The sequence below is a fragment of the Schistocerca gregaria genome, chromosome 2 (assembly GCF_023897955.1).
Source record: "Schistocerca gregaria isolate iqSchGreg1 chromosome 2, iqSchGreg1.2, whole genome shotgun sequence".
Classification (NCBI taxonomy): Eukaryota; Metazoa; Arthropoda; class Insecta; order Orthoptera; family Acrididae; genus Schistocerca; species Schistocerca gregaria.
In genome coordinates this window covers 424,506,353-424,533,620 of record NC_064921.1, presented here as the reverse complement: position 1 = coordinate 424,533,620, position 27,268 = coordinate 424,506,353, and the positions used below count along the sequence as shown (strand labels likewise).

The window sequence follows — 27,268 nt, the reverse complement described above, 5'->3', positions numbered from 1 at the left end:
TGTTCAGCTGCCGTCGCGCATCAAAGCGGGCTACGAGGTTATTTCTGTTCGCCCCTATGTCCCGACACCTACGCGCTGCTACCAGTGTCAGCGTTTTAATCACACTCGCCAGTCTTGTTCCAATGCGGCTAAATGTGTCACTTGTGGCAGGGATGCCCATGAGGGTGACTGTCCACCTCCGTCTCCTCGTTGTGTGAACTGTCAGGGTCACCATGCAGCGTCCTCCCGCGATTGACCCATCTACAAGGAAGAACGCTGTATCCAAGAAATTCGGGTCAAAGAGAAAGTGTCCACCTCGGTTGCTCGCAAGCTATTTGCTAGTAGGAAGCCCACGCTGCTCCCAGCGGGAAATACAGTACTGTCCTGGCCTTTCCTCGGACTACCAGGGAGGTGGCGCCGCAGACATGCGATCTGACCTTCAGCACTACGGTCGTCCGTTCGGCGAGTGCTAAGATCGCGCGGTCGACGTCTCCTCTTCCTCCCGTCACCCCTCAGACACAAGCACCTTCATCAGCTTCTGCCAAGACCAAGACCCAGAAGTCAGATGCATGGGCCTTCAAGAAGGAACCGTCCCATGCAGACTTCCTACGTACATCGAACTCCCAGCCAGCGACAAGTACTTCTACTAAACGACCTTCCAAGAAGGCTCATAGGAAGCACAGTTCTCCTTCTCCGCCACGGCGCATTTCTTCTCCTGGGCCACCCAGCGGTTGCCTCCCCAGACCGTCATCCGTTTCGCCTGGCCACACCGCTGGTAGCCGAACATCTGGCCTTTCACCTGCGGAGGAAGCTCCCTCTCCCGGTCATCTTAAGAAGATGGCCGATGAACCTATAGAACCAATGGACGATGACTGTCCGCCTACTGATAGCGGTGGCAGTGCTCGCTCGAAGCCAGGACCTCATCGGCCTTCGAGGTGACCCCTTCTTTCATCTTGTATTTCTTCTCACGATGGCACTTATTCACTGGAATATTCGCAGCATTTGCTCCAACCGAGAGGACTTGAAGTTGCTGCTCCGCTAGCACCGTCCGCTCGTCGTAGCCCTCCAGGAAACTAAGCAACGCCCATGCGATCAAATTGCCTTGGCACACTACACCTCTGTGCGTTTTGACCCACCCCCTGTGGCAGGTATTCCGGCTCATGGAGCGGTTATGTTGCTGGTCCGGGATGATATTTACTACGATCCCATCACATTCCACACCGGCCTGCAGGCAGTTGCCGTCCGAATTACTCTCCCCACTTTTACATTTTCCATTTGTACCGTTTACACTCAATCGTCGTCTGCCGTTATCAGGGCAGACATGATGCAAATTATTGCTCAGCTACCTGCACCATTTTTGTTAACTGGAGACTTCAGTGCCCACCATCCCCTTTGGGGCTCTCCAGCATCCTGCCCGAGGGGCTGCCTGTTAGCAGACCTTTTCAACCAGGTCAATCTTGTCTGCCTCAATACTGGCGCCCCTACTTTTCTTTCGGACACATCTCACACCTATTCCCATTTAGACATCTCTATATGTTCTACCCAACTTGCACGCCGGTTTGAGTGATATGCACTTTCTGATACATATTCGAGGAACCACTTCCCTTGTGTTATCCATCTCCTGCATCATACCCCCTCTCCGTGCTCAACTATTTGGAACATCTCCAAAGCAGACTGGGGGCTCTTCTCTTCCTGGGCGACCTTTCAGGATCAAACTTTCACAAGCTGCGATAGTCAGGTCGCACATCTCACGGAAGTCATTCTCACTGCTGCTGAATATTCCATCCCTCACACTACTTCTTCTCCACGTCGCGTACCGGTCCCCTGGTGGACCGCAGCATGTAGAGACGCTTTACGTGATCGTAGACGTGCTTTACGCATCTTTAAACGCCATCCTACAGTGGCGAATTGTATCAGTTATAAACGATTACGTGCGCAGTGTCGTCGTATTATTAAAGAAAGCAAGAAAGCCAGCTGGGCTGCTTTCACAAGCACCTTCAACAGTTTTACTCCTTCTTCTGTTGTCTGGGGTAGCCTGCGCCGGCTATCTGGCACTAAGGTCCACTCACCAGTTTCTGGCCTGACGGTCGCGAATGACGTCCTTGTGGCCCCTGAGGATGTCTCCAATGCCTTCGGCCGCTTTTTCGCAGAGGTTTCGATCTCCGCTCATTACCACCCTGCCTTCTTCCCCCGAAAACAGGCAGAAGAGGCTAGGCCACCTAACTTCCGCTCCTCGAATTGTGAATGCTATAATGCCCCATTCACGATGTGGGAACTCGAAAATGCACTTGCCCGGTCACGGTCAACCGCTCCAGGGCCTGATTCTATTCATATTCCGATGCTGAAGAACCTTTCTCTTGCGGGTAAATGTTTCCTTCTTCGCACTTATAATCGCATCTGGATTGAAGGACATGTTCCCGCATGCTGGCGCGAGTCTATTGTTGTACCGATTCCTAAGCCGGGGAAGGACAAGCACTCGCCTTCCAGTTATCGACCCATCTCGCTTACCAGCTGTGTCTGTAAGGTGATGGAGCGAATGGTTAACTCTCGTTTGGTTTGGCTGCTCGAATCTCGACGCCTACTTACCAATGTACAATGCGGATTTCGTAGGCGCCGCTCTGCTGTTGACCATCTGGTTACCTTGTCGACCTTCATTATGAATAATTTCTTGCGGAAGGGCCCGACCGCGGCTGTGTTCTTTGATTTGGAGAAGGCTTACAACACCTGTTGGAGGGCGGGCATTCTCCGCACCATGCATACATGGGGGCTTCGCGGTCGCCTCCCTCTTTTTATTCGTTCCTTTTTAATGGATCGACAGTTTAGGGTACGTGTGGGTTCTGTCCTGTCAGACACCTTTCGCCAGGAGAATGGGGTGCCACAGGGCTCAGTTTTGAGCGTAGCTCTCTTCGCCATAGCGATCAATCCAATAATGGATTGCCTCCCAGCTGATGTATCAGGCTCCCTTTTCGTGGACGATTTTACCATCTATTGCAGCGCACAGCGTACATGTTTCCTGGAGCGCTATCTTCAGCGTTCTCTTCACCGTCTTTACTCATGGACTGTCGCCAATGGCTTCCGTTTTTCTGCCGAGAAGACGGTCTGTATTAACTTCTGGCTTTACAAAGAGTTTCTCCCACCGTCCTTACGACTCGGTCCCGTTGCTCTCCCATTCGTGGAGACAACAAAATTTTTAGGTCTTACATTTGACAGGAAACTTAGCTGGTCTCCAAATGTGTCATATTTGGCTGCCCGTTGCACCCGTTCTCCAAATGTCCTCCGTGTTCTCAGTGGTATGTCGTGGGGAGCGGATCGAACCGTCCTACTTCGCCTATATCGGTCGATCGTCCGCTCCAAGCTGGATTATGGGAGCTTCGTATACTCCTCTGCACGGCCGTCCATCTTACGCCACCTCGACTCCATACAACATCGGGGTTTACATCTTGCGATCGGAGCGTTTTATAGTAGTCCCGTCGAGAGTCTTCATGCTGAAGCAGGTGAATTGCCACTCACCTACCGGCGCGATATACTGCTTTCTCGTTATGCCTGTCGGCTACTGTCAATGCCCGACCACCCGTCTTATCATTCCTTTTTTGGCGACTCTCTCGACCGTCAATACGGGTTGTATGTCTCTGCCCTGCTACCCCCTGGAGTTCGCTTTCGTCACCTCCTTCAACACCTTGATTTTTCACTCCCTGCAACCTTTAGAGTGGGCGAGAGCCACAGGCCATCTTGGCTTCAGGCTCAGGTTCGCGTTCACCTTGACCTCAGCTCGCTCCCAAAGGAGGTTACCCTCGGTTCGGTATACCACTCCCGTTTTGTCGAACTTCGTTCGAAGCTCATTAATATGACCTTCATTTATACAGATGGCTCTAAGACCAATGACGGGGTCGGGTGTTCTTTTATTGTCGGGGTACAAAGTTTCAAATACCGGTTCCACGGTCATTGTTCGGTCTTCACAGCTGAGCTCTTTGCCCTCTACCAGGCTGTTCTTTACATCTGCCGCCACCGGCATTGTGCTTGTGTCATCTGCTCCGATTCCCTGAGCGCCATCCAGAGCCTCAGTGATCCGTATCCGGTTCACCCTTTCGTGCACCGGATCCAACGCTCGCTTCAGCAGCTGGTGGTTAGCTTTATGTGGGTTCCTGGCCATGTCGGTATCCCTGGGAACGAAGCTGCAGATGCCGCGGCCAAGGCTGCCGTTCTTCAGCCTCAGACAGCTTCTTGTTGTGTCCCTTCATCAGATTGTAGCAGGGTCATTTGTCGGCGCATTTTATCGCTGTGGCATGCCGATTGGGCTGCACTTCTCGGCACGAGGAGGTCGTCGTTTTGGCCCGGTTACGAATTGGACACTGCCGGTTCAGCCATCGCCATCTGCTGACGGCTGCGCCGGCGCCGTTCTGCCCATGTGGGCAGTTGCTGACGGTCCGCCACATTTTCACGTCCTGTCCGGAATTTACTACACTGCGTCTTGATCTTGGCCTGCCATGTACTCTGGATGCCATTTTAGCGGATGACCTAGGAGCAGCTGCTCGCGTTCTTCGTTTTATCAACTTGACAAACCTGTCTAAGGACATTTGATCAAGCTGTTTTTTTTTTTAAATCTTATGCCTGTCACTACGCCTTTTATAGTGTTGTCCCTTTTAGTTGCTGTTTTAACCTTGTGCCTCGCGGTGCATTCCTAACTTAGTCTGGGCGCTAATGACCATTGTAGTTGTGCGCCCTAAAACCACAAAAAAAAAACCAGATAAATTCAAAATTCTACTTCATACTTCTCCCACGCAACTTCCAATAATGCCACCGAACTTCCCATGTATCTAAAACATCTTATTTGTTCCAAAGGGTTTGCTTGCAATAATATTTTGATGAAAGCCTCATGATTTCTGATGTTTCCTACATTTATTCTCATTCTGTTCTCTTCTCCCACTTTTATTATTCTCTCCATTGTAAATTGTAGTTTTTCTCCGATTCAACCAACTCTACTTGATTACTACACACTTAATTGTTTTTATTGTTTCTCCTTCTACTGCTATGCCTCTTGCTTTTTCTAATACTTTGTCTATTAGTTTCTCAGTATAAATATGAAAAAGCGTTGATGACAAACAGCACCCTTGTCTAACAATTGCCGCGCGGGATTAGACGAGCGGTCTTAGGCGCTGCAGTCATGGACTGTGCAGCTGGTCCCGGCGGAAGTTCAAGTCCTCCCTCGGGCTTGGGTGTGTGAGTTTGTTGAATAATCTAGGTTACGTAGTGTGTAAGCTTAGGGACTGATGACCTTAGGAGTTCAGTCCCATAAAATTACACACACACACACATACACACACACACATACACACACACACATACACACACACATTTAACAACTTTGCCGCCTGCCGCGGTGCCCGAGCAGTTCTAGACGCTTCAGTCCGGAACCGCGCGACTGCTACGGTCACAGGTTCGAATCTTGCTTTGGGCATGGATGTGTGTGATGTCCTTAGGTCGTTCTAAGTAGTAGGGGACTGATGACCTCAGATAGTCCCATAGTGCTCAGAGCCATTTCAACCATTTTTTAACAACATTTAAGACATCTGTCTGTTTTCTCATCGCAAATTCTTACTACCACTTCCTGTGTAGCGCAGAGTTCTTTACATGTCTTCTGTCCTTACAGCTCACAGCAATATCTTTAAGATTTCAGGAAGATACATTAGTCCATTCCACCTTTTCCCAATTCACAAAACAGATGTACAAATACTTATTAACTTTAAACATCCAATAGCATTCTTCCCCGTGTTTTCCTCCAGTTTTCATTCTGATCTTTAATAAATTCCTATTTCTAAAATAAATAGATAGAAACAAAAGATTCGCACCTGATACCATTAGAAAAAAGGAAGCAATATAAAGTAACTGCAGCATAAGCGTATCTTATGCCTGTCCAACACAAATGTTCACTATCGTCATTCCCTTATGCAGTTGATGGTTGTCCATATTCACAACTGCTAATGCATTCCATTAACAGTTGTAGTCGCCGCAGCGCCTGTTTCTTCGGACATGCATGCGTGTCCGAAAGAACATTGCATCGTACTCCAGAACAAAACTTTTTTTTTTCTTTTTGTCCTTTGGTTTCATGCGGCCCGCCACGAATTCCTCTCCTGTGTTAACCTCTTCATCGCAGAGTAATACTTTGAACCTACGTCCTCAATTATTTGCAGGATGTATTCCAGTCTCTCTCTTCCTCTACAGTTTTTGCCCTCTACAGCTCCCTCTAGTACCATGGAACTCATTCGCTGAAGTCTTAACAGATGTCCTATCATCCTGTCCCTACTCCTTATGTTTTCCACATATTCCTTTCCTCTCCGATCCTTTGCAGAACCTCCTCATTCCTTACGTTATCAGTGCACAACAAAACACAGACACTGCAATACCGTGTAAGTATATCTGTTTTGCACCAGCTGAATGTCTGTGAGTAAAGACAGTCTTCTCGAAAGGGCACACATGTGAAAATACACTCCTGAGCAAAATTTAATACCGTGTTAATCCAGGCTGGTTACTGTAACGTGCCTGGATCCTCATTGGCATATACCCACAAGGTGACATGCTGCTCAAGCCTGTTCCACCATTTGACAGCGGTCTTCCTAAGGTGATCCAGAGAGCCGGGAGTGTTCCTGCACTCACGCACATTCCATTCATATACATTCATATACATTTGCGATATACAAATAGCAACATTTTTCCCACGTCTGTGGTCACTTAGCTCCGACATAATGCACTCACAACTACACAGAACGCTATTCTGATAACAATACAATGTGTGGGGATCACTGAACATGTGCCGTTCGTGTTTAGATATGATGGGTAGTCAAATGAAAACCGAACACCCGCTACAACGCGACCACTCAAAACTAATCACTAAACGCGTTAAGACTTTTATCGTTCTGGGAGACGAGATGGTGTACTCCTGTTTCGCAGAACATGTCGGCCTCTGACGGATCCACTCTTGCACTTCCGTGTCTGATGAGAAACCGATATCCACTTACGTCTTTTTTCAGGTCGTCAAAGACGTGAAAATCACACGGCGAAAGATCCGCGCTGTACAGAGGATGTTGCAGTGTTTCCCAACCAACTCAATGATGCGTAGCCTCGGTCCAGTTGGCAGTGGGGATGGGGGGCGGGGAGGGGAGGGAGGTGATAATGCAAGGGCTCTCTGCTCGTCGACTTCCTCGAGCTTGGAACAACGAGCAATATCGAGGAATTCTTTTAGATAAGCTAGATCATTATGGTTTGAGTGGGACAGTGCACAAATGGTTTAATTCATACTTAACTGGAAGAATGCAGAAAGTTGAAATAAGTGGTTCACGTAATGTTAAAACAACAGCTGATTCCTCAAACTGGGGCTATCAAGTACGGGGTCCCACAGGGTTCGGTCTTAGGTCCTTAACTGTTTTTGATATACATTAATGACTTACCATTCCACATTGATGAAGATGCAAAGTTGGTTCTTTTTGCTGATGATACAAGTATAGTAATAACATCCAAAAACCAAGAACTAAGTGATGTAATTGTAAATGATGTTTTTCACAAAACTATTAAGTGGTTCTCAGCAAACGGACTCTCTTTAAATTTTGATAAAACACGGTATATACAGTTCTGTACAGTAAATGGCACAACTCCAGTAATAAATATAGACTTTGAACAGAAGTTTGTAGCTAAGGTAGAATTTTCAAAAATTTTAGGTGTGTCCATTGATGAGAGGTTAAACTGGAAGCAACACATTGATGGTCTGCTGAAACGCCTGAGTTCAGCTACGTATGCTATTAGGGTTATTGCAAATTTTGGTGATAAGAATCTCAGTAAATTAGCTTACTATGCTTACTTTCATTCGCTGCTTTTGTATGGCATCATATTCTAGGGTAATTCATCGTTGAGTAGAAAAGTATTCATTGCTCAAAAACGTGTAATAAGAATAATTGCTTGAGCCCACCCACGATCTTCCTGTAGACATCTATTTAAGGATCTAGGGATTCTCACAGTAACCTCACAGTATATATATTCACTTATGAAATTTGTTGTTAATAATCCAACCCAGTTCAAAAGTAATAGCAGTGTGCATAGCTATTACATCAGGATAAAGGATGATCTTCACTATGCAGGGTTAATTCTGACTTTGGCACGGAAAGGGGTAAATTATGCTGCCGCAGAAGTCTTTGGTCACCTACGAAACAGCATCAAAAGCCTGACAGTTAGCCAACTAACATTTAAAAATAAATTAAAAGAATTTCTAGATGACAACTCCTTCTACTCATTGGCTGAATTTTTAGATATAAATTAAGGGAAAAAACTTAAACATTAGTGTGTAATGTAATATCTTGTACAGACATCTTTCATTAACCTGACACATTACAAACTGTTGTATTCATGATCTATGGAACAAGTATTAATCTAATCTAATCTACGCTATGAAGACACTTTGCAGAAAGTGCGATGTGCCATGTAGTCAAAGTGCCCAGGAATGCTATCGGACGTAGGCTACGCTGCAGCTATTTAGTTGAGAAACACTGCATCACCTTGCGTACAGCCTGGATTGGTCACAGTGTCATTTTCACAACTTTGATGCTCTGAAAAAAAGACATGCATGGACGTCGGTTTTAGTCGAACAAGGAAGTGCAAGGGTGGGTGCCGTCGCGGATCTGGCAGCTGCCGGCAGCGTTTTACGGAACACGAACTGATCCTATCATGTTCCAGTGGGATAAATGAATTAACATGTGTGATGACTGGTGTCGAATGAAACCATTCCATTGTTCCTTTGTGACAGGTGTTCGATTTTCATTTGATTGCCCCTTATAGAACAGCCACCCGTAGGCCTTGCTAGAGTCTGCATTTATCCAACAGGAGGAAGGGCAGTATCGGTCATAAATCTTTATTGCAGAGCGGTTTCAGCTATTGTGCAGCTACCTTCAGTGCAGTTATATTCATGTCACGGTGGCTGAATTTCACTGAAGATAGCTGCACATTATCCGAAATTGATCTGTAGTGAATAGATCAAAAATTTGCGTTCTATGCTGCCATTCCTCATATCTTGGATCTCATTAATACGGTCGTGGAGCACAATGACAGAAACAAACCGGAAGGTTTGCGTTTGTGTCCACGCATGCATTTCTGGCATTGTTTCCATATTTTTGCCCTCCCACTGTAGGTGTTCACGAACAGGTGCGACGTTTTCGCGAATTATCGTATACAAAGACGAACCTATCTCCGAAATGTTGACTTCAGGGATAGGCAGTAGGCCGGAGGATTCTGTCCCCTCTTGCTGAACCAACAGTTCCTAGGAAATAAACATTGTGGTGATCATATTCTACACTTGCCGAGAATTCTTAGACAGGATGCATCGTCTTACTACAACAAGTATACACAACTTACTGTTCACTGCACCATCAACCAATCCAAGCGGTGGACATAATGAGCGGCCATTGGATAAACATGATCTGCAGAGCAATGGGCGACGTGCGTGTTCAACAAGGATATGATACTCCAGCAAGTGCGCCACCACATTCACGTCCAAAACTGATCTTACAAAGCACCTTGACCCCCTAGTTTCTGTAACAAAATGAAGCAAGTTCATAAGTTCATAGAAGTTTGGAAAACACGCTCGGAACACGGTAATCAACAGACAACCAAAACGACGGGCGAGCACACAAAGAGATGAAATGGTATCACTCCATTTAAAGCATGAAACAGTTATTAAGCGACTCTCATGATCATTTCCCACAGCTGGCTCTGGCCATTTGTGCCCAGACACCCGACTTCACTCTGTCTATCCCTGGCACAACGAAAACAGGACGAAGTACAAACAATTCCCGGAAAAATAGCTCTGGACGGACGTGCACAGAGCACATGATTCCGACTAGAACACTGTGTACGGAATGACTCTCGAAAGAAGAAAGAATTGAAACTGTGGAAGCGTAGGTGGAAACAGGTTCGATTAAGGAAATTTGCGAAATTTTCGGGGTCAAGTATCCGGATATATGAGTACCAGGAAAGACAGCAATACAGAGCCTGTATAAAAATTGGTGCTCCTACGGATCTGTGCAAAATCTGAAACGACAAAAAACTCAGTTCGCAGACCGGAAGTTATTGGAGACATTCGCCGAAGAATTATTCAGAGCTCAAAGAATCTACACGCAAATTGGTCCAACAGCGCTTATAAGTAGCAGTTGCTAGCGGATATTGAAAAGCCTTAATTTGCAACCATATCCTGTGACGATTGTTCATCAGTTATGGGAGGATGACAATCAGAAATCTTAAGACCACTGCACGTGGCTTTTGAATATCATCAACAGTGGCTTGTTAGATCCTTTGTATGACACGATGAGTGACGAAGCATGGTTTCATTTTTCTGGTAATGTGAGAACCCTAACATTGTGTGTCTACAACCACTCCATGATAACAAAATCGGCATTTGGTGCGGCGTAACAGGAACGCTCATTATTGGACCAATATTTTTTGTCACTACCTTCAACACGGTTGCATGTATGAAAATTTTTGATACATTTTATGCTCAGCTCATTGAATATGAAAGACAACACTGCTTCTTTCAGCAAGATGGGACAACATGCCACACATCTGTAATGTCTTCATTGAAACATGAAAAGTCAGCAGACATGGCCACCACGTTCTCCGGATCTAACAACATGATGATTTTTTCTTGTGGGGGTACTTGAACAGCAAGGTCTTGAAATCCACACGCAGTTTGGTTTCCGAAATGGCAAAAATACAGAGCCAGCCTAGTAGAATTCACAAAAGCTGTACTTGAGGCTCTTGACAAAGATGAGTGTGTCACAGGCATATTTTTGGATCTTTCTAAGGCGTTTGAAAAAGTCGACCACAAGATTCTATTAAATAAATTAGAAGCATTAGGAATAAGAGAGGTAGCTAATTACTGTTTTGGATCATACCTAACAGATAGGATACAAAGAGTAGAGATAACACATACTTCAAATAGATCTAAACATTTAGTGAAAGACTTACAGAACCAAAATAAATTAATATAGGGGCTCGGCAAGGTAGCATACTAGGACCAATACTGTTCCTGATATACATCAATGACTTTCCCAGAAGTGTTACTCATGGTGATAAAATTCTGTTCGCTGATGACAACAATTTTATTGTCACTGAGAAAACAAGATAACTCCTTGCCGAGAAAGTAAATGAAACTTTCAAGAAAGTTTATGATTGGTCAATAAGCAATAAAGTGACATTGAACCTAAGGAAAACTAATGCCGTGAATTTCAGTTTGAAGAGGAAAAATGACAATGTTAAATTAAATGTAGATGGCACCTCTGTAGACTGTGTAACGAATGCAAAATTTCTAGGAATGAATATTGATTCTCAGTTGAAGTGGTGTGAACACTCAAAGGTACTTGCACACAGAATGTCATCAGCATTTTATGCCCTTAGAATCGTATCATCTGTGTAACATGCAGTGTCTTTTAGTTACACATTATTCATATGTACACTCAATTCTTAGCTATGGCATTCTTTTTGGAGGAACAACTACACAAAATATGAACACAATCTCCAAACTCCAGAAAAGAGCCACAAGAATAATAACCAAAAACACTGATCTAGCTCATTGTAAAGATCTCTTCAAAGCACTGGGGATTTTAACTGCTCAGTGTGAGTACATTTACCATTCAATTGTACACATCAAAAATATCATTGGTAATTACTGCACAAACAGCTATGTCCATGACCATGCAACAAGAGATAGACTCAACTTAATTTACCAAGAAAAACAGCATTTTCTACCAAGGAATAAAACTGTACAATAAATTATGTAGAGAGGTTAAAGAAATTGCAAAAATACACTTGTTTAAAAGGCAGATAAAAAGTACCTGTTATGCAACACATTTTATACATTGAAGGATTACATAGCTAAAACATGGTAGGGGTTTGATAAAAAAAATTATACAAGTAAATAATAATAGTAATGATTATAAAACATCCAACATTCCACACAACATTTTGTTTTTTCCTGCTTTTTTCCTTTCTAGAAATACTTACCCCTGAGCTGTGCATAGCACAATACTAACATCTCTTCCTCTTTCTGAGCTCAACAACTCTCTCATTATGGAGGGATGCTGACTCAGTTTTTCAGGATAGTAAATGGGAAGTTGCGGTACAGAAAATGGCCCAGAGATCACCTCTGTGTGTGTGTGTGTGTGTGTGTGTGTGTGTGTGTGTGTGTGTGTGTGTGTGTGTGTGTGTGTGTGTGTGTGTGTTATGAAACAATATGTCTATAGCTTGTGTAGTGACTGATAGATATGAGTGAACAGTCTGGGATTGTATTATTTCATAAGTTCTTTGTAAAAAAGTATTGTATTACAGGAGTAAATGTTATGATTGTCTCTAACTAGAAGTCTGTAAATATGTGTATAAGAATTAGCTTATTTTAAATTGATCTAAGTTTGTAAATACTTTGACATGTCCTATATCCTTGTAAAAAGAGAACTACGAGTGAGTAAAGCTACTACTACTACTACTACAGTACAGGAACTGAAAGACAGCATCAGCCACGAAGTTTCCACCATCAATATCCGAACTTGGCGCTGGGTGTATTTGAATATGCTTAGACGTGCACAGCTGTGTATTGATGGTGCAGGGTGTCACATTCAGCATCTGCTATAAATGTACTTTTCATTGTATTTTTCATTGTAAGTAAATGGTAAGTCTATTTCAGCTCTTCGTTTCTGTACTTTCACTGCATTTCCTATAGCCTTATATAGACTGCTTGTAACTGCATCACCAATTATTTCGAACAGTAACGTTCGTGTAACACTCCCTTGACATATACCCGAAGTTACTTTTAGCCTACCTATCACAGTACAACAGTGTCGATGTTGGCAGGCCTGTCGCTATCACTGCTGCTGGAGAAAAACGGGACGAGCTGCCGGCTGGCCGTCATGGCAGACGCTTTCGTGACGCCGCACCACGCCGCCATCGCAGAGGCCTTCCCCGACGCAGTGAACACCATAGCCCAGGTCATGCAGGAGCAGCGACAACGGCCTGCCCAAAGATCGAGGTCTCAATCGCCGGACCCGTCTCACAAGTCATCCCCTGCGTCACGGCCAGAGACGCCGTTGCCGTCGCCCGGCAAGACGCCACCGCCTACACCGACACCTGACAAGACGCCGCCCCCGACGCCACATCCGTCAAGCCCTTGTTCGTCGTCCTCGCCGCCAGCGCCATCTCCGCCGCCAACGCCATCTCCGCCACTTGTACAGGAGCTGTCGCCGCCAGACTCACAACACGCCTCACCACCCACGCCAGCAAGATCACCGCACTAGACTTGTGAGGACGCGATCGTCAAGATAATCGCACTGAAGTGAAAGCACTGTCACTGTACTTGCCTTTCTCTTCCGATATTGTGCTGAAGCGCCCTCCAGTGCACACCACCTAATGACAGCTTCCATTCAAGCACCTGCAACGTAGGTTGACCCGTATTAAAATACGCAAAATAATATCACAGATGAGCAACACTTTTGGTATCTTCGCATGTTTATAAATATACACCATATTATAGCGTGTGGTATGAAGTTACTGATTTCTATTTAACTAGACCATATATTTCTACAGAACGCTTGAAGAAACCAAATTCTGAAATAGTCAGTTTAGTTAATTTATGCATATGATTCTGAAGCATCAACGATTGTCAATTATTATAAAACAATTTTGAGTTCCAGTTGCCAATTTTTACACGTATGGCCAATCTTGGCAGTTAAGTCCTCATCATCTATTTGATGATGTCAAAGGTCGAAATGAGTCATAGCTGCGAAAAATTTGCGACTGGGAACTTTTTTAAGATAATTATAAAAATAAAAATATTTTATCTGGGCAATTTTATGTTGCCACTTTTAATGGAATGTATTTTTAATTATTCATTCAGTGAAGTTTCATTCACGTTTCAAAATAAAAATTTCCTCTTACAACCAATACAAGTACATAATGAAACCACATAATTTTCATTATGTCTCGCTATAGGATGACGAAATCAGTAACAGATGTAAAACGTTTGCGACTGGGACTGAACTGACTTAAAGGAATTAAGAAACTAAAAATATTTTATTTTGCTACTTTTATGTTGCCGCTTTTAATGGCATGCATTTGCACTCACTGATGTTTCAAGATAATCACTTTGCCACAGCTGTTACAACATCATATTTTAGTTACATGTGGCAATAGAATCCTCCGATTTCTCTGTGCTGTTCTTATTGCTGGTAATTCACATCCCTCATTACTTTATCAGGGACACAACATTATTTACAGAAATCTAAATTTATCAACAACTGTAATCTGCCAAATGCAGTAAATAGTGGCCTAAACAAAATTATGAAAAATAATTAGAAAGAGGTTTCAAAATCTGTAAACTTTGATGAGAATTGTCAGATTACAAGAGTTTCTGATTCTCAGTTTCTGTTACATGTTTGATAAAAGCAAGAGCATAAAGAGCACAGAAAAGAATAAATAGTGAGAATGTATATTAACTGCATGAAGGAAAAGTGCTCAGCAATTTACAATATATGCAACTGAATCATGTAACAATAGTATTATTTGATTAAAAACAACTTTGTGTAGTAGACAGTTTTTTCTTCAGCTTGAAAAGCATGAAAAAATTTCCATACATGTGTAAATGACGCTGAGCCTCTTACCTGTGGCTTCTATCACTATAATGGTAAAAAGACTGAGACTAACTGATGGAAAATTATGTTTTCACACTCATTTAATCAAATGACTATGGTGAAAGACAGAAAAAGAAAAAAATAGTTATACTTTTATTGTTATGTACTTTTAACATTAAATTATGTACATTACTTTAGCTGTATTCCATTGATAACACAGAGAGCGATCTATGGCACATGGAAATAAATCAAAAATGTACAATTTCATGAACAATACAATAAAATAATTTAACAATTATGTTTTTGGTTTCTGAAAATATCATCGTTATAAATTGATTTTCTACGTAATTGATTATTAGCATATTACTGATGGGAAACATGCAGAATATTGGTTTCTTTATTTATGTTATTGTGGGAATGCTGCAAACTAAGGTACTACAGTATTTCTTCTCATTGGATTTCCAGTTAAGACTCTGATCAACCTCTAGTCCTAAAAACTTAACACTTTATACTTCTTCCATTTCATTCTTTGAAGGAACTATTTTTATAGTTATGGAATTATATGAGAAGGACTGAGTTGTATGTACTGAATCTTACCAGTGTTTAATGATAATCCTTGTACTCTTATGTGATTGATATAGAACTGATGCATTATGATTTCTGTCATTCATTTCAGGTGAAAAGTATGAATATGCTGTGTCATCTACTCTATTTTAACTTTTACCTGAGAATATCATACACCAGGAATTAAAATCCATAGCCAAGCTATAAAATATTTCGATTCTGTAATTTCTGATTTATTTATTCTTATGTCATCTGTCAATATTTTTCTGATCTAAGTGCTCATAAATTCTATCCTTGATCGATTTTTTTAATTCTTGCTGCAATGAGAAGTATTTGTGGTACTACACTAATGTATAGTCTCCATTTTTTGAAGTGCCTTGACTGTAGCATGTTTATATCTGTCTGAGTAAGAAGTAATGTGAAATGATCGATTACGTAAGTAACTCAATATATTTGAAAATCTAGCTGAACAACAATAATTTATTCTATGGTTGATTTCATCATAACTTATCAACGTTTGTTTACAAGAGAATTGATATTAAATATTATTTTGCAGCTGTAATGTAACTGAATTTAACAAATTTATTTGGAATGATTCTCATAAATTGTAGACTGCCTACTAAAGACATGTTCAAACCTTATCTGCTACTAAAAAAAAGTTATTTAAAGTGTCTCAATCTTGGAACTATTTTGACTCAGTTCATTAACTGTTTTTGAAAAAAATTCTTCATTGTTTTGATTAATCTTTGTTATTTCACTTCTCACTGTGTTCCAACTAGTTCGTTATTGGAGTTGGAGGCTGTACGTCTTGATTTTGAGGATGTTATTCATCAAATTTGTTGGTTGACTATACAAATATTTCAGAAAGGTAAAACTCCAAGGTCCCACAACAACTCATCCTAAATTTCATGAACAATAGTGATCTCAAGCAACTAGAAAGTTTACAGTTGAGGGAGAACAACTCCCATGCAGGTAGATTTAAATACCCGCATTTTTTCAGTTGTAATTTAGACGGGCAATAGAGTGTTCATAGTTTGTATTCAATAACTTTGATGAACAATTTTAATGTCAGACAAGCATTTTAATTTTAATAGCTTCAGGCGACACCCACATTCATAATTACTTTTGCAATACGATTTTTGCTCTGGTTATTACCATTCTGAAAACTTCTCCATGCATAATCAAAGTTTAAATGAAACATCGTATGGGGCAATTACTGATGTCTATCGTCCACATGCAATTGTAACTTTACCTCACGAACTGCTTAAAACTCGAACACTATTTTTTTAATATCATTACCAGCTGTTCCTCAGTATTATTAAGTAATATTCTTCTTCTTACCAGATTTTCACAGCTTATCTATCGTCTAACTTAATTTTACATATTCATTATATGGTATAAGTCCTATTGAAGTCTGACAATTGTAAATAGTCTTAAACAGGTTGTGAGTCATGGATCCTTTATGATCCATCCACATGCCAATAGTTAAGGTTCTGGTCAAGAGGTTTCACTATTCTACAGACAAAATAACTTTCAGCTGTCAAAACATGTATTTTTCGTAAACAGTTTTTATTTTCTGCTGATATGTTTTCTGTTAACTAATGCCAATCAAATACATTTGATTATTAGCGTGAATGAAGGGACAAATGTGAGGTAATGTGAAATGTGAATCTTTGCATTATATTAACTGAGTATATGGTAGTGTGGGCATTTGTATCTAGAGTGTGAGTGAGTCATATACTCTGGGGAAATTTGTAACATGTAATTCACCATTTTATGGTACTGGAGAAACGTGAAACATACACCAATAATTCAGTTATGTTAACAGGTTTTTTTATGTTTGTGGATTTTCTAATTTTTTCTAAAATTATGCATTTAATAAATTGCTTTGAATGGTATTAGTGTTATAACTGATGCTTAGCAAAATACACGGGACAGCGAAATTTAGATCTGCAAGCTGATAGGCTATCATGAACCTCCGACAAGAAGAGCATTCACGCGCATTTTGTGTCTCAGAAGAATTGCTTTCTGCAGTCAAGAAAGCATTTGGGGAGCACACATTTATTTACAACTTGTACAGAAACTTAACTGCAGTTACAGACTCAAGGTACCTGAAAGGAAAGCATTAGTTGAGAGGCGAGTAAGACTGGGTTGTAGCCTGTTCCCGATATTGTTCAGTATGTACACTGAACAAGCAGTATGGGAAAGCTAGGTGAAATTTAGAAATGGAGTAAACTTCAGAGAGAACAAATAAAAACTCTGAAATTTGCCAATGACATTGTATTTCTGTTAGAGGCGTCATAGAACTTCCAAGAGGAGTTGAACGAAATGAATAGTGGCTCAAATGGTCCTGAGCACTATGGTACTTAACTTCTAAGGTCATCAGTCCCCTAGAACTTAGAACTAATTAAACCATTCTAACCTAAGGACATCAAACACATCCATGCCCGAGGCACGATTCGAACCTGCGACCGTAGCGCTCGCGCGGTTCCAGGCTGTAGCGCTTAGAACCGCTTGGCCACCCCAGCTGGCGAAATGAATAGTGTCTTGAAAAGAGGTTATAACACAGACATCAACAACAACAAAACAAGAGTAATTGAATGCAGATTGGCAGCGACAGGAAAAGCATTTCTGTAAAACAGAAATTTTTTAACCTGGCTGAACGTATGCCTGCGAGAGTGGAAGCTGTCATCAAGGCTAAGAGTGGGCCAACACCATATTGAATTCCAGCATTGCCGATGGAGGGCGCCACGAACTAGTTTCAGCCAGAATATCTGGGCGAATCTGTAGTAACGTGTCAAAGTAATTTTATGTGAAGGCAAAAAGTTAGCTACAGTAACTGAAGTAAAATATACAAATTATATATAAATTTCCGCCAAAGATGAGGATATTTTGCGCATGAGTTAGGAGCAGGACCATAGCTTCTTTAAAGAAAATGATTATTTCCCGTGATCCTCCACTCCCAATTGGAGCTTGAATATCAACCAAAAGTATTTTGAATATTTCTAAGGACATTGGCTCAGATGGTTCAAATCGCTCTGAGCACTATGGGACTTAACTTCTAAGGTAATCAGTCCCCTAGAACTTAGAACTAATTAAACGTAACTAACCTAAGGACATCACACACACCCATGCCCGAGGCAGGATTCGAACCTGCGACCGTAGCGGTCGCGCGGTTCCAGACCGTAGAACCGCTCGGCCCCCTCCGCCGGCTCTAAGGAGATTCCTCGCCCGTTCTGTAGGATGGTCGTGGTTAGTTACGGTATTTTTATATTATATACTTTTATATTATTACCGTCCCACATTCGTCAGCGACATTGACTCGCTACATAACCAGTTATATAAGCGATTCTGCCTGCGCCTACTTCACGTTGGAAGCGTGTCTCCATGTCCTCATTGCAAACGTAATATTGTCAATGTAGGATTTTTACGTTTGATTGTATGCTATTCACACTTAAGGAGGATAGTTAGTACTCCGGCATCATTACACTAGTTAACCACAGTCGGTTGTAATTCAGGAGCTGTGAGTTAGCAGTTTCCATAGGTTCCTAAGTATCTTCTACCAAGGACATCGTTACAACCTATTTTACGATCAAGCCGTCTGATTTCGCCGTTTCATTCAATGCACTTCCTTCCGAACTGCTTTTTGTAACTATTAATCGCTGATTCTAGTGCACTGTGCTTTGTTCCAAACTTCTGTGCCTCTCATTCAGTTGATTGCGAGTTAGTTTTTGGATTTTGATGTCCTCCGCAATATCGTATTTGCCTTTCCTTATGTCCCAATAGGAAAAATCCTCTTTGCCTTTTACAGTTTGGATATAATCCGTGACTGGCCGACTGCCAAACTAATTTTAGGAGATATGGATATTTTTATTGTTCCATTGTTTTTTTGTCTGAGCCGGAATCCCGGTTCGCTCTCTTCGTTGCTTCGTCTATTGGAACTGCGCTGCCATTTAGCAGTTGGTGGTGTGACCATAGAGCATAAATATCTATGGAGTGTGCATTTGGAAGCGCAGAACGGTTACTCTTGTCTACAAAATTTGCTGCAGCGCAGGTCACGAGATTTTGGGACGGCGCATTTTAGCCCATACAGCGCTTAGCGTATTTTACATGTTATTACTTCGCTGCTACAGACAGATATCTTCAGAAGTACAGATAAATGTTGTGTTCGCGTTTTACAGATATGTTAACAATCTGATACCGAAAGTGAGGTTGGCTTACAAATGTAAAGATCAATGGTATATTGCTTCTTCGGCACGGTATCACAGGTCAGACACCGCTTTATTTAGGTTTTTTCGGTAACAGGATAAGAAATGACAGTTAACAATATCTAGTGGCATCGGTATGAACTGTCAGTCGGGCTCTGGACTCAGTGACGAATACACTGGGTGGTGGTGCTGCCTGTTATTGCTTAAATAAAGGCTGATGTATGATTTCGCCAGTTGACGATTAGCAAGTAGTGTGTATTAGATGGATTATTATTTTGACAATTTACGAGTTATTTGGCTATCTGGACGTAAATGTATTGCATTATTTACGAGTGGTTCGCATGTCTATAGGCTGTGCAATGCGTTATTTTTGACGGTTTACAATTAGTAAGGGTGTGTGTAGAGCCTTATACGTGAGTTACGTAGGAGTAGTTTGCAGGTCTGTATGCTGTGGGGCATGTCAGAGCGTGTGTTCTCTGATACATATACTCCATCCCTAAATAAATTGCTCCCAAATAAATAAAGTACACTCCTTCGTCTCTCCATTAGACTAGTGCGGGCTGAGTGCTTTTCCCAGCAACCCCTGGGAAGAGTGTGCGCTCTGGAGGCTTAGGTTAGAGGTGGCGAGCTTCGTTTGTAACAATTTTCTTAGGTTGAGAGCGAAAGCCCAAGTGACCTTTCTTTACTGCCAGGATTCAAACTCGGCGTCAGTTCCTAGGAACAGGTGGCGGTTTGGACCTTGAAAAGTAGTTGAAACTATGTAGTTGAAAGGATAGTGAACCCCTTTTCTTACCTACATGAACACTTTGTATGCCGCCGTCTTGAATAACGGTAGTTGCGTCATCAGATTAAGTCACACAACAGAGGATAGCACTCTCTGGTGGGTACTAAGTCAGTTGGAGTCTGGAGCTCGTGGTGAGCACAAACACTGGATGGTTGTACTGCATGAAATTAGGACTTCAGTCCGAGTCCTTTCCCGCCATTTTTAGCAGTAGTAAAAATACAGAAAAATTCAAACTTCCCACTAGCTCCTAGGATGAGGTGACTTAGGTTACTACAAGTGTCCTTTCGTTCGGGCCGTTTTCTTATCTTAGTAGAGATACGCGAATTGACATTTATTTGGCACCAGTATCTAGGAGGAAGTGGCGGTCAGGTGACTTAGGTTAATGGAGGTAGGCCAAGTGAGCTATCTTCCCGCGATTTTTTTTGCTTAGTAGAGATAATTGTGGTCTGATGTTTCATCCTGTTGGAATTTGAACTTCCCGCCATTTTTCTGGGGGGAGGAGGCCATGGCACATTCCCACCAAAATTCAAACTTCTCGCCAGGCGGGGGGGGGGGGGGGGGGGGGGGGGTGGCAGGGGATGCGTCACTAGCGTCATCGGTGACGTTACGGACGTCATCTGGGGTGACCAACTTTGTGGTGACGTCCTGGTTGGCTCTGGGAACTATGGGACTTAACTGCTGTGGTCATTAGTCCCCTAAAACTTAGAACCACTTAAACCTAACCAACCTGAGGACATAACACACATCCATGCCCGACGCAGGATACGAAACTGTGACCGTAGCGCTCGCGCGGTTCCAGACTCTAGCGCCTAGAACCGCTCGGCCACTCCGGCCGGCTGACGTCCTGGTCTGGGGTGACCTACTTTGGGGCGACGTCATCTTGAGGGTGTGTCTGTCACGTCACGGCCCCCATCTCGGGGGCGTGTCTGTGATGTCACGGTGGCCATCTTGGACAACCTTACTTGGGATGAGCTACTTAGGGGTGACAACGGCCCTTTGGGTATGGATGACGTCATCGCCGCCATCTTGGATAATGGTAGTTGGGGTGACACCGGCCTAGCAACCCTACTGTCGGTGCACTGCTTGCTCGCACATAATTCATCATGAGTTTGAGAAAGATAAATTTTTATCATGGCTTTTCTTTATTGATTCGGGTCAGTTAATCTGCCTGTAGAGACGTGGTTAAACAAAGTTAACTGACCAACTGTCTTGCACTCAGAGTTATAGAGTCACCACTTCTTTACTATATCATTAACTAATTTTATGGCACAGTCACACTTTTCATAAAAAGTGAATTTAGTAAAAAGTGTTGTAATTGCTAAGCAATCTGAGTTTCACAGTTTATGACCGTTAGACTCTTCTACATCACTCAGGAAATTCAGCTTCTACCACCATCTTCAAACGAAAATTTTATTTTCTTATCGTATGTTGCCACATTGCATTTAGCGAAACACAGTTACTCAAACATTAAGCATGATGTTCATAGCATAGCTGCTTTTCCTTGCATTGCACTTGGGCAAGATGTTTCTTTCTTCAGCTGGTTTGAAGCGGCGCTGTATATTAATATTCACCACTTTTGTGAAGTACCGCGTTTCCGTTGCCACAAGGTAAGTCATGAAAGTTTGTTAGGACCAATTAAACATCACAGTTATAACACAGTAACAGCATTCACGGTCAATCGTTGCATTTCAAAATCATCTTCAGGTACAGAGGTAAAGCTCAGCTCAAATCTCATTTCTTACGCAGATATCCTTACAGTGTTACATTAACATGTGTGCGGTTTAATATTTGGAATTTTATTTAGTCAGTTTGCGTATGTAAATTTACACGGCATTTTAACAGAATCATTTTGGGCAGATATTCTTTAAAAGTTCAGCTTTTAATTTTATCTAGAATTCTTGCTCTGTTAGTTTCGGGTCTTGGAATTACAAGACACATACTGTGACGTCACGCGTTGGAGCTCTGCTCACTGCACTGCACACTACAGGATTTCACAAGATAGCTTATTTAATTTACAGTTTTGCGTTTTCTAGTAATTTTTGGTAAAAGTTAATTGAAATAGAGTTGCACGATTTCAGATGGATTTGGCGACTCGTTTTTACCAGATAACGTCTACGTATGTACACCACTTGCACTGCTCAGGTTCACGTTCGAACACAGACGCACATGAAAGTTAAGAACGGGAAACCACTTTACATAAACGAACAATAAACAAGATTAAAAACAAAAAGCAGTTGTTATTTGTCTTCTGTCTCTGAGAAACTCAAACCAGGAACTGTCACTGCATTTGCTATTCGTACGTGTGAGTCTGACGTGTAACAGTTCTGTCACTAACTGTAGCACTTCTGCTACTAAATGTAAATGGGTTTTCTCTTTTGATGCTAGTCAATTGTCAGGATGAGCATTACTGCAAAGGGCATTTGATTCTAAAGCATTATGTCAGGGTGAAAATACTAAATTAATTACTTTTCTCTCTTAACAACATGTGGGCAGGGTGGGTTCTTCCTTGGCTCGGGTATGAGGTAGAATGAAACAGCATTTTTACATAAGATAACTTTTATTGCAAGTTTCGTACAACTGTTTTCTTACTCGATGTTCTGGCTCGGAGAACGGCAGCTGTATCGTTTGCGAAACCTTCTGCTGCGGCAGCGGCGGCGTCTGATTACGCGTGGCAGTGTATCTCGTGTCGCCGTCTCGCCCAGCTGACTGGAGACGCGCGGCGCGAGGTGGCCCGTTTAATTATTGGGAGCGAAGTCGTGCATCGGATGGTGATACCTTGGATGTGGCGTTCCAGTGTTTCTCTTCTCTAAGCGGCCTCGCCTACATTCCAAGAGCCAATGACCGACGTTAAGAAGATTCTTCGACAAGCTTTTCAACGTGACAGACGAGGCCGCGGCCGCGTGTTTTGCGTGTCGGCCAGCGGAGCGGCGCGGCGGGGGAAGGCCAGTGTCCCGGACTCGAACAACGGACTCCAGCTTGCCAGTCTCCGGCTGACAGATCTTCATCCCAGCTCACAGGTGACTGCTGATGTGAGGCCGTCTCCTTCCCGTCCTCATGAGTCACCCGGGTACGTAAAAATCAGACTTCAAATACCTTGTAACTTCTGTCTTCTGGCGCCGAGGCTGCTGCTTGCTATTCCATTATAGCGGCGGACTTGGTGCGTCTGTGCATGTTGTAGTCTGTTCTTGCATGACGGTCTTCTGCACCGAAACTGACTGAAAACTACTGCTACTCTTTTTCACTTTTCTTCCTTCGTCTCCTTTGTCTTCCTCCATCGGGCCCACTGCGTCTCGCGTAATTATCACTTCAGTCCACTGGAGGTGAACGACTTCACGGTCATTGCCTCGTCTGTCACGTTGAAAACCTTCTCGAAGAATCTTCTTAACGTCGATCATTGGCTCTTCGAATGTAGGCGAGGGCCTTTGCTCACATGTGACAACCGAGAAACACGTGAGCCGGTCGGGCGATGCCCTGACGGCTGAATCGACAGCGTCCGCTTATGTGGAACTTGCTGACTTCATGGTCATTGTCTCTTCTGCTCTGCTGTTTTGCCCGCTGTTTGCCAGTGTGTAATTCTTCTAAACTAAACTAAGTTTTTCATTTATATTCTAATTTCTACTTCACTTTGATTTCACTAATTTATTTACTTAAGTACCACTCAGCAGACGTACGCATGGTACACTCTTGTGCTAAGTGGTCACATTCAAGCTAATTTTTCATAAGGTTACAGTCTGCGTTGGCTGAAAATGGTTGAAATGGCTCTGGGCACTATGCGACTTAACTTCTGAGATCATCAGTCGTCTAGAACTTAGAACTAATTAAACATAACTAACCTAAGGACATCACACACATCCATGCCCGAGGCAGGATTTGAACCTGCGACCGTAGCGGTCGCTCGGCTCCAGACTGTAGCGCCTAGAACCGCACGGCCACTCCGGACGGCATTCTGCATTGCTTCTGAGAGAATACGATTTAGAGAATTGCAGCAAATCTTTGCATTTGCATCACAGATCAAACACAGAATTACTTACCAGTCTACTGAGATGTTTACTTTAGGTACCACATATTGTGCGATTTACGCCACTGAGATTCACCTTGAAACTAATCTGTTATGTGTTGAAACTGTTGTTAATTTGCCACAGACTAACCCTGCATATTAAATAGGTCTACCTAATTTTTAATACCGGGTGTTACAAAAAGGTACGGCCAGACTTTCAGGAAACATTCCTCACACACAAATAAAGAAAAGATGTTATGTGGACATGTGTCCGGAAACGCTTAATTTCCAAGTTAGAGCTCATTTTAGTTCTTTCGCCTACGCTCAATGGAGCACGTTATCATGATTTCATACGAGATACTCTACCTGTGCTGCTAGAACATGTGCCTTTACAAGTTCGACACAACATGTGGTTCATGCACGATGGAGCTCCTGCACATTTCAGTCGAAGTGTTGGTACGCTTCTCAACAACAGATTCGGTGATCGATGGATTGGTAGAGGCGGACCAATTCCATGGCCTCCACGCTCTCCTGACCTCAACCCTCTTGACATTCATTTATGGGAGCATTTGAAAGCTCTTGTCTACGCAACCCCGGGTCCAAATGTAAAGACTCTTCGTGTTCGTATTGTGGACGGCTGTGATACAATACGCCATTCTCCAGGGCTGCATCCGCGCATCAGGGATTCCATTCGACAGAGGGAGGATGCATGTATCCTCGCTAACGGAGGACATTTTGAACATTTCCTGTAACAAAGTTGTTGAAGTCACGCTGGTACGTTCTGTTGCTGTGTTTCCATTCCATGATTAATGTGATGAGAAAAGAAGTAATAAAATGAGCTCTAACATGGAAAGTAAGCGTTTCTGGACACATGTCCACATAACATATTTTCTTTCTTTGTGTGTGATGAATGTTTGCTGAAAATTTGGCCGTACCTTTTTGTAACACCCTGTATAATATCTAAGACTGAACTTTGCATCTGACTAAAAGCGGATTTTTTAATCTACGTTTAAATTTTTCAAGCGCAATGGATAACAGGTAAATCGATAAGGCCCTCTAAAAATGCACATATGACGCATTTTACTATTCTTTACTCGAAAGCGGTCATCATACAACGATTCTGATTTCATCGACACAACCAACACTATATCTTCTACCATTCTGTACCTACTCACATCTGCAAAGTCCTTACAGAGCTATGAGAGATGAGGGGACTATTTGACACCTACAGGTACCTGTAGTGTTGTTAGTAGGCTGTCTCTCACCGGAACAGAAAGCTGAAAGAAAAGTGATGAAGTGCTATATTCTGAAACAAATGATCCTGCAGCATACTACCTCGGCGTGGACCAAGTAGATTCTAATATTTTTGTTTTTGAATCAGAAGATTCGCTGTATGAACTTTTTGAAGTTCAATCTCAATAGTATTTCCGATTTTATTGCCACAATAGTGTCTTCATTTTGAAACAGAGTGTCCATTTTCACTTAAAGGATCTAGCGACGAACAAAGACAGAAGGTGGTGAAAAAATGCAAGATATATTGATTTCAATGAAGATCAACTAGATCACATAAAGGGAAAATACCATCATATTGTTAAATTTAATTTATCTATGTTGTATGAAAATGTTTTACTGCTTCAGTCACTTTTCACTAATATGTAATTAGTAAGATGCATTTTGGCAGCTTGGTGCCATCACTGAATGCATTACAGTTACATGTACAGTACATTAATTTGAACTGTGGCGAGGTTCAAGGTTCATTTGCTGGCTGTGCCAGTGAGGTAATGTATCGGAATTTAACACTGTACAGAAAGAAGGCGATTATTTCAATGTAGTAATGGAAGGTTGTACATTTTAAATCATTTCGTTAATGCCTTTACTTACATTTTTGTCGGAAATTTGGTTGCCTGGCACACACAGCACAGTAACAAACAAAGCAAACTTACCACTTTCACTTTTAGTTGTTTACATCATTCCTGAGACCCTTGGCTGCTAAGATAAACTGCTGTAAGTTGCTCAGATAGTACATACAATGAAAATGAAACATTTTAGAAGCAAATATGCTTATATACTGCCACATATTAAATGATATATTTATTGGATAAAACCATTTTTTAGTAAAATAAGCATTCGATATTAGGAAAACTTTTGAAGAAATATATATTGTTACTTTCTAGTTTTCACCCTCGGACACCAAAGATGAGTTCACAGACAAGGAAACACACAGAAGGTCGCCCAATTATACCTATTAAGAACTCAGGAAACAGCCTAGTTTACAAAATTACAAAAAAACTTAACCATATCCTACCAAAAACATGGACATACACTTAAAACTACTCACAATCAGTAAACAACTGTCAGCATGTAATAGGAGAATTTAAAAACATTAACATCCTCCATTCAACCAAATAAGTATCATGTGAGATAGCAAATCTATCCACAAACGTACCCATCCCCGAATCACAGTCACTGAGTCAAACCTCAAAAAACATAAAAAATCTATCACTTGCTGAAACAGTTGTATTCACAGTCCTCCTTGAAATAGTAATAAAATACAACTATTTCACTCTTAATAACAAAATTTACATGCAACATAAAGCTCTTGCAATCAGTTCATGTATAGCATGTACACTTGCCTAAATGTGTACTAACTACCTTGAGCTGTGAATGTTATGCAGATGACACATTGCAATTGGTGGGTGGTGACCCAATGCTATTAACGACATACTCGAGACATTCAATGAAAAGCACCCATAAATCAAATTCGTTGTTCAATATGAAAACAATGGTAGCGTCAACTTCCTAGACCTGAACATCAGTAAATAAAATAATCAACACACCTTCAAAGTCCACAGAAAAAGGACAAAAACAGACACCACCATACACAGCTCATCCTGCAACACTAGGATACGCAAACTTGTCGCATAACAACACAGGCCAGAACATCACTCTTGGTTGTCTGCCCGTATGGCGGGCGACAGTCAGGTTGTTTCCCCGCCTCTGTCCAGAGCGTCGCTCGTCATTGGGGTTCAGTTCGAAGCAGGACTCATCACTGAAGACGATTGTACTCCAGTCAATGAGATTCCAT

The 27,268-nt window shown here is 42.3% G+C and overlaps 1 protein-coding gene across 5 annotated transcripts in view; it reads left to right on the top strand.

Annotated features, from left to right (window-relative positions):
- Positions 1-17,092, top strand: part of LOC126323926 (uncharacterized) — a 127,591-nt gene extending 110,499 nt beyond the window's left edge. For all 5 annotated transcript variants that reach the window (XM_049994867.1, XM_049994847.1, XM_049994866.1 and 2 more), the window contains one exon: positions 12,859-17,092. In XM_049994867.1, the coding sequence (XP_049850824.1) occupies positions 12,859-13,298 (440 nt within the window). In that variant the 3' untranslated portion in view covers positions 13,299-17,092. The remainder of the gene's footprint in view (positions 1-12,858) is intronic.
- Positions 17,093-27,268: the final 10,176 nt, after the last annotated feature.